The 12,355-nt window shown below is 41.9% G+C and overlaps 1 protein-coding gene across 1 annotated transcript; it reads right to left on the reverse strand.

Annotated features, from left to right (window-relative positions):
- Positions 1 to 5,434: 5,434 nt before the first annotated feature.
- LOC117348736 (C-type natriuretic peptide 1-like) lies at positions 5,435 to 12,089 on the reverse strand. Its single transcript, XM_033921146.1, has 3 exons — positions 11,959 to 12,089; positions 8,808 to 9,114; positions 5,435 to 5,546 (listed from the first exon to the last, which is right to left on the reverse strand). The coding sequence occupies exons 1-2, from the start codon at positions 12,049 to 12,051 to the stop codon at positions 8,818 to 8,820; spliced, it is 390 nt and encodes a 129-aa protein (XP_033777037.1). The 5' UTR covers positions 12,052 to 12,089; the 3' UTR covers positions 5,435 to 5,546; positions 8,808 to 8,817.
- Positions 12,090 to 12,355: the final 266 nt, after the last annotated feature.

Raw genomic sequence — 12,355 nt, forward strand, 5'->3', positions numbered from 1 at the left:
ATACATAAGGCATTGCAACTACATTCAATGTATTCAGCTGGCTCTTCAGAATACCAGCAAAGTAATGTCACTTCAGCTGGCTGGGCTCGTCATTGATCCTTATGCTGCAGTGAATAACTTATTTTTCATTTTTTTCAAACAAACCATTTTTTTCTTCTTTTTTGTTGTATTATATGATTTTCAAGAGAATTGATAATGATTCTTATTCTCTACTACAGGGCTGCCCAAGTCCGGTCCTCGAGATCTACTGGCAGGCCAGGTTTTCAGGATATCCACAATGAATAGGCATGAGAGAGATTTGCCTGCACTGCCTTCTTGGAATGCAAATCTCTCTCTCATGCATATTCATTGTGGATATCCTGAAAACCTGGGCTGCCAGTAGATCTCGAGGACCGGACTTGGGCAGTCCCGCTCTACTATATATCAAAATAAATTAATGTTTGTTACTTAGATATGCAACGGCAAATCTATCAAGCTACATTACTTTGCTGGTATTCTGACGATCCAGCTGAATACATTGAATGTAGTTGCAATTCCTTATGTATTTTGGAATTGGTAGAGTGAAATTATTGTCAATTGTCAGACTGAAGTGCTAAAAAGACAGTAACTTGTTCAATGGAGATGTCTTGGAGCATCCTTGTAAACTGAGCTGCTGAAATAATGACTCATTTTGGTAGTTAAATGAGCTCCTACTCTTTTGTATCTTATATTTCCCATAAATCATATGGGAGTACTCTAGTACCATAGATAGTGCCAAAAAAATAACTACAGGTCCAATGGTGAGTCTTGACTGGTATTATTAGCACAAGGAGGCGAGGAAATCGGATGCAAGTGGAAAAATGTGATGCAACAGAAGGTCTTGAGTTAGCAAGATAAGGCAACATGCCAGAGGCACTTGAGAAAAGGACTCCTCTCAGAACAACTCGCACCTCTGGAGAGATGGTTGTTGAGAGCATCATATTAGAGCACCCTCTTAAGGGATTGGAAGGAGGATTTCATGCAATGTCTACTAAGAGTCATAACCTATGCTAGTTGTTCGACGCTTATGCAAGTCCAGAAATAGTCTTGTTATTTTCTTATAGCCCATCCTTGTCTGGCATGAAGTATTCAAGGCATGTCTAAAATTTTACAATCAGAATTATTATTCTGATGTGAACACAAACTATTGTCAATATGTATTGGGTATACATAGTATGTGTATAAATCATCACTCCCATGAGCATCTTGATTTCCAATCTCGCATGAGTCACATCTAACTCAGGGAACATTACAACATCCTAAATTTATATATCAAATTATTATTTTTTTTTAATAAGAATATTTAACTTTTATTATTATTTCATACACACGGATTGATGTACTTTTCTAATAATTGTTTATATTTTATATTATTTTATGTAATAATAAGTTATTGAATATTATTATTATTTGATAAGTAGGGTGGGTGGGTAAAACAATATTTTTGATAATTTCTTGTATGAATTGGTGTATTTTATGAAAATAGGTCTGTAAATACTCTTTCTGTAACAAATGTAATACACTGTTGTAGTCTTCTAAAATAATAAAATAAAAAATAAAAAAAGAAGTCCTAGAGGTAACAAATTTAAAATAATGAACTAAACATTCTACAAACAAATAATGTTTTGTTAAATTACATCGAAAAACAACAACACCAGAAATGTGAAAGCTGCCTCCAGAACTGGAATAAAAATTGTATTTTAAGAACATAAGAACATAAGAAGTTGCCTCCACTGGGTCAGACCGAGGTCCATCTCGCCCAGCGGTCCGCTCCCGCGGCGGCCCATCAGGTCTGCGACCTGTGAAGTGGTTTCTGACCACTTCTATAACCTACCTCAAGTTCTATCTGTACCCCTCTATCCCCTTATCCTCCAGGAACCTATCCAAACCCTTCTTGAATCCTTGTACAGAGTTCTGGCCTATCACTTCCTCCGGAAGCGCGTTCCATGTGTCTACCACCCTCTGTGTAAAAAAGAATTTTCTAGCATTTGTTCTAAACCTGTCCCCTTTCAATTTCTCCGAGTGACCCCTAGTGATTGTGGCTCCTCTCAGTTTGAAGAATCTGTCCTTATTTACTCTCTCTATGTCCCTTAGGATTTTGAAGGTTTCTATCATGTCCCCTCTAAGTCTCCTCTTCTCCAGGGAGAACATCCCCAGCATTTTTAACCTGTCAGCGTATGGAAAATTTTCCATACCTTTTATCAGCTTAGTCGCCCTCCTCTGCACTCCCTCGAGTACCGCCATGTCCTCAAGAAGGACATGGCGGTACTCGAGGGAGTGCAGTATGTGAACACGACGTATGACCCGACACTGACAGTGTTTCGGCTCTTGCCTGCATCAGGGGTCTTTGCTCTCTTTACAATAATGCATCCAAATGTAGCAAAAAATCCGATCCGACGTGTATTCTCCTCACTCCAGCGTTAAAACTCTCCAAAAGTGGCAGATAGCAACGTCAACTCTATGTACTAATGACGCTGAATGTGATTAACCATCTGATTGGAGTAGTGACGCTGATTATAATTAAAATCATGTGGTTGTTTAACATACGAACTGCTAGCACATGATTTTAATTATAATCAGCGTCACTACTCCAATCAAGTTTCAAGTTTATTTAAAATTTCTTCTACCGCCCAATCAGCCTTCTAGGCGGTGTACAAATTCATAAAACCATAAAACAAACTTTAGCTAAAATACAAGTTTAAGCTGACATTACGTCACCAAACGGTAACTTTTAACAACTTTTGAAGACTTTTAAAGACAAAGACAAACAGGAACAAAAGGTAAAAGGCAAGAATTACAATAGTCAAAGTAAAAGAGAACAATTAAGGAAAAAACAATAGTACATAGAGTTGACGTTGTTATCTGCCATTTTTGGAGAGTTTTAATGCTGGAGTGAGGAGAACACACGTCGCATCGGATTTTTTTGCTACATTTGGATGCATTATTGTAAAAAGAGCAAAGACCCCTGATGCAGGCAAGAGCCGAAACACTGTCAGTGTCGGGTCATACGTTTTGTTCACATACTGTGTAATAAAGTACAATTTTTATTCCAGTTCTGGAGGCAGTTTCATTGCACTTTTGGACTCCCTTTCTCTGTCTTCTGTTTTGTTAAATTACATGGAATGTCATTGGACGTGTTTTGCACTGTCCATTGAGTGAAAGTCTGAAATTCTGATACATGTTCAGGAAGTAGAACGTTGGAAATGTGAGGTTCTGCCACCAACCTCTGGTTCGCTCTGTTTCTAACAGGGTGGTAGGTTTGATCACATTTTTCTTGCTCTATGTATGGTTCCAATTTCCTTTCAGGGACTATTTTACCTGAGATCATTTTCTCTATTGGTACATGTACAATATAGAGCTCAATGTGAGCTAAATCCAGCCCTATTCACATTTGATATGTGCACAAATCAGCAGTTCAATGTTTGTGTATGTTTTGTTAGACATTTGTTTACCATATTTATACACCGCATATATTAAAACGGCTAAGTCCACATTTTACAAAGCTGGGATATGTATCAAAGCCAAGCGCATGCAAATGGCAAGGGAGTGTAATCTGGGCGTGTCTTGGGTGGGACAAGGGAATGGTAAATTCATAGATGTTTATCCTCCATTTCAGTAGGGGATTAAACATCTACATTATGTCCTAAAAGATTAATGACAATTACTGTAGCACTCCCTAGTGGCCACTGGTCACACCACATTTGGTACATATGATGATAAAATTTGTGCTAGGCAAATGGTGGCTCTCTGAGCATGATACCCTAAGCCTGGGGAAGTGTACAGAGAACAAAAAAAAAATTATTTTTGTTTATTGTAACTCTGAATATCTAAGCTCACTTGAGATGGTAAGTGTGGAGAATAGGAGCCAGTTCTATGGATGCTGTGTGTACTTGAGCACCCCCCAATACTGATCAAACTTCTTGACTGTGTCCAAGGAGAGATCATTTCTGTTGAAAAGATTTCTGTAAAGTTTAACACCCAAAATAATCTGAAAAAGTTGGCTGCTGTGGTCTGGAAGATTGTCAGAGTAGCGAGATCTGTATGAGTTTACCCAGGAAAGAAGACTCGTATGCATGCTTTGGAATCAGAGATGCAAGGCTGCATGTATCAGTGAATAAAGACAGTTTGTTAAAATACTAATGTTGCTGAAGGAAAGAATTTTCATTTTTAAATGTTCCTATTTGTTCTGAATGTTTAGAAAATATTTGAAGGAGCTCCTTGCTCTTTCTGATTCTGAGGGACTAGAGATTTCTAAATGTTATGTTTCTAAGAATCTTTGCCGCTTCTGCCTGGATAAATCACTTTGAATATCAATCCCTAGGTGGTTCAGAGTTTCACAAACTGTGAGTTGGGACCCCAAATGGGGTCTCAAAACCCATATTTAGGATTGCTGCCTGGGTAGGAATAGAGAATGACACAGGGGTCCTGTCCCCACAAGAACTCATTTCCCCATTCCGGAGAGTTCTCTTCCTGTCCCTGCCCCATTCCTTCAAGCTCTGTCCTCATCTGCACAAGCCTCAAACAGTTTAAAATCATAAGTAGCAACATTCTAGAGCTCAGATTGTGATGTCATAATACCTCATTCCACCAATGCCTAAGCTCTGTCCTTATCTGCACAAGTCTCAAACACTTTAAAATCATAAGTTGCAACATTCTAGAGCTCAGATTGTGATGTCATAATGCCTCATTTCACCAATGCCTAAGCTCTGTCCTCATCTGCACAAGCCTCAAACACTTTAAAATCATAAGTTGCAACATTCTAGAGCTCAGATTGTGATGTCATAATGCCTCATTCCACCAATGCCTAAGCTCCGTCCTCATCTGCATAAGCCTCAAACACTTTAAAATCATAAGTAGCAACATTCTAGATAGAGCTCAGATTGTGATGTCATAATGCCTCATTCCACCAATGCCTAAGCTCCGTCCTCATCTGCACAAGCCTCAAACACTTTCAAATCGTAAGTGTTCAAGGCTTGTGCAGTTAAGGCAAAGGTTACAGGAATGGGGCAAACCCCATGGGGATGGGACAGGGAAATAGAGTTCCTGTGGGGACAGGGGAAAATTTGTCCCCATGTCATTCTCTAGGTGAGATCTCCAAAGATGCATCGTTATTCTGCTACCTCTAGGAGATCACAACCACAAAAAGATTGATACGTACTGCTTAGCTATTGTGAGATTTCCTTGCACCTCAAACTTGAGTTAAAGTTATTGAAATTACTGGATTTCCTCTTTTATTTGTTTTTGCTCTTAATAATACAATACGTTTTGATGAATTGGCTTTCAGTAATTTTATGTAAACAAAATTTTTATTTTCTTCATATATTTTTGTCATGTGAAAAAATATTCATATTAACCAACACAAGAACGTTACCAATAAAACAGAGTGCCATAATTTTTACATTTGTATCATTAAAATATGAAATCAATAACACAGTGGTTCTTGCAGATAAATATATTTAATTGGTGCAAACTTTACAGATGACTTAAGTGAAGACAGTTATGGGAAACTGGAGCTGACCCCCTGTGTTCTGTGAAAGGAAAGAAAGGATTGGTTTAATCAAATGGGACTTTGTAATCCTTCATAGACTATATTACAGGAAGATGATGATGAAGGAGTATAAGGAGCAGCAGAAAAGAGAAACGGAGGGGGAGAATGAAAGAGAAATACACACGGACTGCGATTCTTTAAGGAACCACCTAAGTTTAGGTGGCATAAACATGCGCCATTGCAATCTTCTAGTCATTTATACATATATGTGGACAGATACACAAGTACCGTATTTTCACGCATATAATGAGCACGTTATACACGATTTTACAAACCGAGTATAATCATGCGCGTTATATTCATGAGCGCGTTGTACACATTTTTTTTACATAGTTCCCCCCCCTGACGTCCGATTCACCCCGCAGGACCGCTCGCACCCCCACCCCGAAGGACCGCTCGCACTCGCACCTGCACCCCCACCCCGAAGGACCGCTTGCACCCGCACAGCCTCCCCACCCCCCATCATGGAGAAGCTGCCTACCGTTGTCCTGCTGCTTCCTCTGCCGGCGGTCCTGCCCCTTCTCTGAGCCCTGCGTCTGCGCTGCTTACTCTTCCGCCGGTCCCGCCCTTTCTCTGACATCAGAGAAAGGGCGGGACCGCCGGAAGAGGAAGCAGCGCAGACGCTGGGCTCAGAGAAGGGGCAGGACCGCCGGCAGAGGAAGCAGCAGGACAACGGTAGGCAGCTTCTCCATGATGGGGGGTGGGGAGGCTGTGGGGGTGCGAGCGGTCCTTCATAGATTAGGGCTGCCCAAGTCCGGTCTTCGAGATCTACTGGCAGGCCAGGTTTTCAGAATGTCCACAATGAATATGCATGAGAGAGAGTTGCCTGCACTGCCTTCTTGGGATGCAAATCTCTCTCTCATGCATGTTCATTGTGGATATCCTGAAAACCTGGCCTGCCAGTAGATCTCGAGGATCGGACTTGGGCAGCCCTGGCATAGATGCTTTCAATTCCCAACTCTCCTTCTAAGCACCAAGATCTCTCTTATTTCCCCACCTGAGCACAGTGTATTCAGTGGCATAGTAAGGGAGGGGGCGGTCCACCCCAGGTGCGGTCTTTGTAAAGCAGGGGTGTCAAAATCCCTCCTCGAGGGCCGCAATCCAGTCAGGTTTTCAGGATTTCCCCAATGAAAATGCATGAGATCTATTAGCATACAATGAAAGCAGTGCATGCAAATAGATTTCATGCATATATATTGGGGAAATCCTGAAAACCCAACTGGATTGCGGCCCTCGAGGAGGGACTTTGACATCTCTGTTGTAAGGGGCTCAGGCACCCATCCTCTTCTCCAACCACTCCCCCCCTGCCATGTGTGTGTGCCCCTTCCCTCAAACCTCTTTAATTTTCCCTGTGTGGAGCAGCATAACGAACTTGCTGCCCATGTCGGCGTTTCCTCTCTCTGATGTCACTTTCAGCCCCCGTACCTAGGTAGTGACATCAGAGGGATAAAACCATAAGAACATAAGAATAGCCTTACTGGGTCAGACCAATGGTCCATCATGCCCAGTAGCCTGTTCTCACGGCGGCCAATCCAGTTCATTAGTACCGGGCCAAAACTCAAAGAGTAGCAAAATTCCATTATCTCAGAGTAAGCAAGATTCTGGAACCCCAAAGAATGCAACATTCCATGTGGAATCCCCAAAGAGTAGCAAGATTCCAGTATCCCCAGAGGAGCAACATTCCATGCTACTGATCCAGGGTAAGCAGCGGCTTCCCCCATATATTTTTCAATAGCAGATTATGGACTTTTCCTCTAGTCCAAACCTTTCTTAAAACCAGCTACGCTATTTGCTCTTACCACAACCTCTGGCATCGCTTTCCAGAGCTTAACTATTCTCTGAGTGAAAAAATATTTCCTCCTATTGGTTTTAAAAGTATTTCCCTGTAACTTCATCGAGTGTCCCCTAGTCGACACGACGCGGGCAGCAAGTTCGTGATGTTGCTTGCGCCTGAATATCAAAAAGGTGCGGGGGAAGGAAAGGTGGCGCGCACGCGGCAGGAGGGGCAGAGAGGAGAAGATGGCAAGAGAGGAGCGTCACTGGCCCAGGGCGCCACTCATCCTCGCTACACCACACCACTGATGCACCTTCTCGTCCAGTTTGTCTCATAGATTTTAAGCTCTTTTAATTAGGGACAGTTTCCTGTGGCTTGGTGTACAGTGTCTAGTAGCACTACAGAAATGATTGGAAAAAGTAGTGCTAGTGGTAGCAGAGGACAGCTGTGATTAGAAAATGGCACAGATAGACGCCAATGTGCTGACACATAAATGGTTATGTCATAGGGTTACCATATGGCTCCAGAAAAAAGAGGACGGTTTGAGACATCCGGCTTTTACTTCCATTGCTTTCAATAGAGGTAAAACCCGGATGTCTCAATCCGTTCTCCTTTTTCTGGAGCCATATGGTAACCCTGTATCAACCATTTTAGAAGCATGGATGTTTGTCTCCCCCCACTGTCATACTATCCCTTGGTGGTTTCAACTGGGGATGAGCGAAGTGGCCTCTATGCTCTCTCATGGATTATTGCTCTGTTCAAGCCCTCTACTGACATCTGTATGTCCCAAATGGCAGGTCTAATGCCTTACCTCCATCTTTTTGAACACAGGCATTCGTGTCCTTTCTGAAATAGAACATGGAGGTCCATATTTTGGGTCTGCCCTTGTCCCCTCCCCCCCCCAATAAAAAAGTACATCCAGATCAGTCCCCTTTATCATTTGAACACATCTAGATGCTGTTTTTGCAAAATCGGCACTTGGGGACATCCATGCAGAATTGACATCCCAGTGCCAGTCTTGGGATATCAAAAATGTGACTATCACTTCCAAAATAAAAGCCGTAAATCTATGCATATTCTTTTCCAGATTAGGTGCAAGTAATGAGACCAGCTCTGTGGCTGGTGTAAATGTCTATGCCTGTAATGTAAGCACACGTTAATGTACCTTACATAAGTATTCCATAAGGAAAAGTAGGCACCTATTTTTTATAGACTATGCTTCAAATAGATATTTTCCTAGTCTCTTTATATAATTATTCTCATTATGGGATCTGGTGGCAATTCTTTAGAGACCCTTCACATTCATAACACAAGTAGAAGAGATTATATGGGGAACATCTGAAACTATACATTGAAGGAAACCAGGAAGAAGGAGAAACATCTCTGTCCTAGGGATTGTATAGTAAACGGTACTAATGAAATTTCTCTCACCTAGTCCTCCCCAAGTCTCCTTCCACACATACTCACCAATGTACAGTTAACAACCTAGTCCACTCAGTGCTCCAATTCTGTCCAGTTTGACACCAAAGCATCCCCTGGAAAGACCCTTTTTGCTTCTGCTTCTGTATCTCCTTGGAGAGCGAAGGAAGTCATTCATGAGTCGTTGAAAGGTCAGAGATGGACTGTCAAATGGGTCCCCTAAGCTTCGGGTCCACTTGAGCTCAGGCTCTTGGGGTTCCATAGACTCATTTAGCATAATCTCTTCCTTCTCATGATCCAGTTCCTCTGAACCTAAGGGGTGTTCAAAATCCTCATCTAACAATCTGGATAAGCTCTGAAACATAAGACCAAAACAGGTTTTATACTATTAATATAGAAGAGATTGTTTGTTTGAAGGGACCCGGAATAATGCAGGAACTCGATAACATTCATGCTTCATATATAGAATTGACATACTGCAAAGATATAAAATATTAATTCTTCAATGCATGATAAAGAGAGAATATGCAGACCATTGAGAAGACAACTGAACCCTTCATTGAGAAGATGACTGAATTTCAGTTTTGGTTTTGGTTATGGTACAAAAACCAGCCTAAAATCCCTTTTTCTGCCCAGTTTTAGTTTTGGCTGTAAGGTTATTTCAATTTTAGCTTCAACCATCTTCCTCCCAGACCCCTCAGGTGCCTCGCCCCTCCTACCCAGGCCTATTTTACAATCCTGGTGGTCTAGGGGTGTACTTGGGGCAGGAGTGATCCCCAGTTACTCCTACCCATTTTGGTTCTGCTTTCAAAAAGGCTGCTGTAACTGAGGCTTCACTCCTGCCTTGACTATACCATTAGACCATCAGGGATTATAAATCAAACTAGTCCTATGGGGAGGGGCTACTCTTTGTATTCATTTTATAAATTTTTGTACAGCGATTGCACTTAATACAGTTATGATCTTGCACAAATGTTTATCAATAAATGCTTTGAATACAAAATTCTACCAAGACTTTAAGCTTGTAAATCTGGGACGATAAACTCCTTAGGAATTAACCTCCCTGGCATCAGTTGTCACTCTGACTGTGGCACAAAGCCAGTCGCTGTAAAAACACCATTGCATTTAGTTTCAGTTATCATTAGCTGTGGTTCATGGGTGTGGAGGCTTTTTGCTTGGAAGTAAAATATGGTCTGTATTTAGGGTTAAATTCACTACTCACAGCTCCCCATTGTCCCACTCTTATTGTAATCCCGTCCCTACAATGTTACATTATTCTCTACAAACAGCCATGCACTCAAAGACTTCATTGTTTTTTCGCTGTATGTCCAGCTCTTCTTTATTGTAAACCGCCTCGAACTACCTTGGCTTTGGCGGTATCTAAACAATAAATTATTATTATTAATAATAATAATATTCAATAAATAATTAATTATAATTAATTATTTATTGAATATTATTAGAGCTGAGTAGTGAATTTAATTTATAGCGATCCTCACAGATTACTATTTTTTATTTCCCTAGCAAAGTATCTTTATTTAGGGATACCAGACATCCAGATTTCCCCGGACATGTCTGGGTTTAGAAAAGCCTCCTCTCAATCGCGTTGGGCCTGCTCGACCAAAGCAGGCAGCGGGGGGGGGGGGGGGGGGGCTAGGGCAGGACTGGGGCAGAGATGGGTGGGCCTGGGGGCGGATCTAGGGTGTCCGGATTTTACAATCGTAAAATCTGGCAACCCTATCTTTATTTAAATTACATTCTGTCTTGGATACTGTGGTTTAGCAGAGGGATGCAGACTGCAAGCTCTGACAATCACCAGTGGCCCTCACTGATTCACATTCCCTAACCAAGCGTCGGTTTTCTGTTTTGGTCTTAACTTTGACTGAAACCAAGCAATGAGTTTTGGCTGCAGTTTCAGTTTTTATTGAAAGCTTTCAGATAGTTTCAATGGAAGTTATGGTTTCAGCCATAACTGAACAAATCAGTTTTGGTTGGTCTCTACCTTCGTTGATAGGACAATGGAGAGACAATGATGGAATGATCACAACAGAGTAAAGAACCCTGACATTGATTTTTGGAGGTGGGGTAGGTAGAGGAATGGTTGGCAGTTTCTTTCTACTCCTTCGGACTTCCAGTTCAATTGGATCTAACCTCTATTGCAGGGGTCCCCAAAGTCCCTCCTTGAGGGCCGAATCCAGTTGGGTTTTCAGGATTTCCCCAATGAATATGCATTGAAAGCAGTGCGTGCACATAGATCTCATGCATATTCATTGGGGGAATCCTGAAAACCCGACTGGATTTGGCCCTCAAGGAGGGACCCCTGTCTGTTGGGTTATTATGACAGGAGCCTTCATTCACAATTACCTGGGGAGTCTCCTATTTTTACATTCCCCTCCTAACTTAGCCCAGTCTTTAGAGTGAGGGTCTTCAGTTAGGGGTGCTGAACTTGATCAGTGATTGTATATAATTATAATGAAAGAGTTAGACCTACTGGCCATGCTGGGCTGGACATAGTGAGTAATGGCTGGCAGTTAGATGATAGTTAAACATAAGAACATAAGAATTGCCGCTGCTGGGTCAGACCAGTGGTCCATCATGCCCAGCAGTCCGCTCACGCGGCGGCCCTCTAGTCAAAGACCAGCGCCCTAACCGAGACTGGCCCTAACAGCGCACGTTCTTATTCAGCAGGAACTTGTCTAACTTTGTCTTGAATCCCTGGAGGGTGTTTTCCCCTATAACAACCTCCGGAAGAAAATAGAAATTTTACAGAAAGATTTATGAGATGCACTTATTAGCCATTTCCCTCCTTCTTAAATCCACATTGCAATTTCCAATCATCACTTTCTCCTACAATCTTAGGAATTATTTGAGGTCGTTGTAGAAGGCTGATGAATCCTAGAGAAGAGAAAAATTCCCCAGAGTTATTACTGTCAGTGAATGCAGACAAACCTGACCATCGCCTGTCCTTGAACAGGGAGGTGCTTCTGGATCCCAAGGGGATATTGGAAATCAAGGAGCTTGTTTTGGAAACCTAATCCCAAAAGAGAGACCCTTCAAACTGAGAGTGAATAGTCTTGGTCCCAGGTAAAACAAATTAAGAATAAAGTGTGGTTTCCAGGCAAATAGTACAAGCTTACAAATTCTGCTTCTATTTTAAGGGGCACTGGAAATCTGATCCATCATACTGTTAGCTTCTTACCTGAAGGCTAGAGACGGCTTTGGCCCTTGCTTGGTTCTGACTGAGGAGAAGCAGCATCAGAAATCCAGAACTAGCAGCTACTCGTAGATTCATCCTTCTCGTTCCCTCTTGCTTAATCTGATCGCTGATGTTTCTTTCTCTTGAGCTGGTCCAGAAATCTTGCTCTATTCTTCTTTCTGGCAGCATTTATAGCTTCCTGCTCATAGTGTACCAGCCCCCTCAAAGGTGCTGAAAGAGCAAGACCTAGTTTCATTTGCTCTAATTAGCTCAGTGAAATGACTTTTTCTCCTTCGTAACTGTGTCTCTGTTAAAATTATCAAGGAAAGGTTGATCTCCTTCAATCTTGCGTCTTTTATCAGGCGAAAATGCCATGACCTGCCAGCCAATCCATGGTTGC

The sequence above is a fragment of the Geotrypetes seraphini genome, chromosome 15 (genome assembly GCF_902459505.1).
Source record: "Geotrypetes seraphini chromosome 15, aGeoSer1.1, whole genome shotgun sequence".
In the NCBI taxonomy this organism is placed as follows: domain Eukaryota; kingdom Metazoa; phylum Chordata; class Amphibia; order Gymnophiona; family Dermophiidae; genus Geotrypetes; species Geotrypetes seraphini.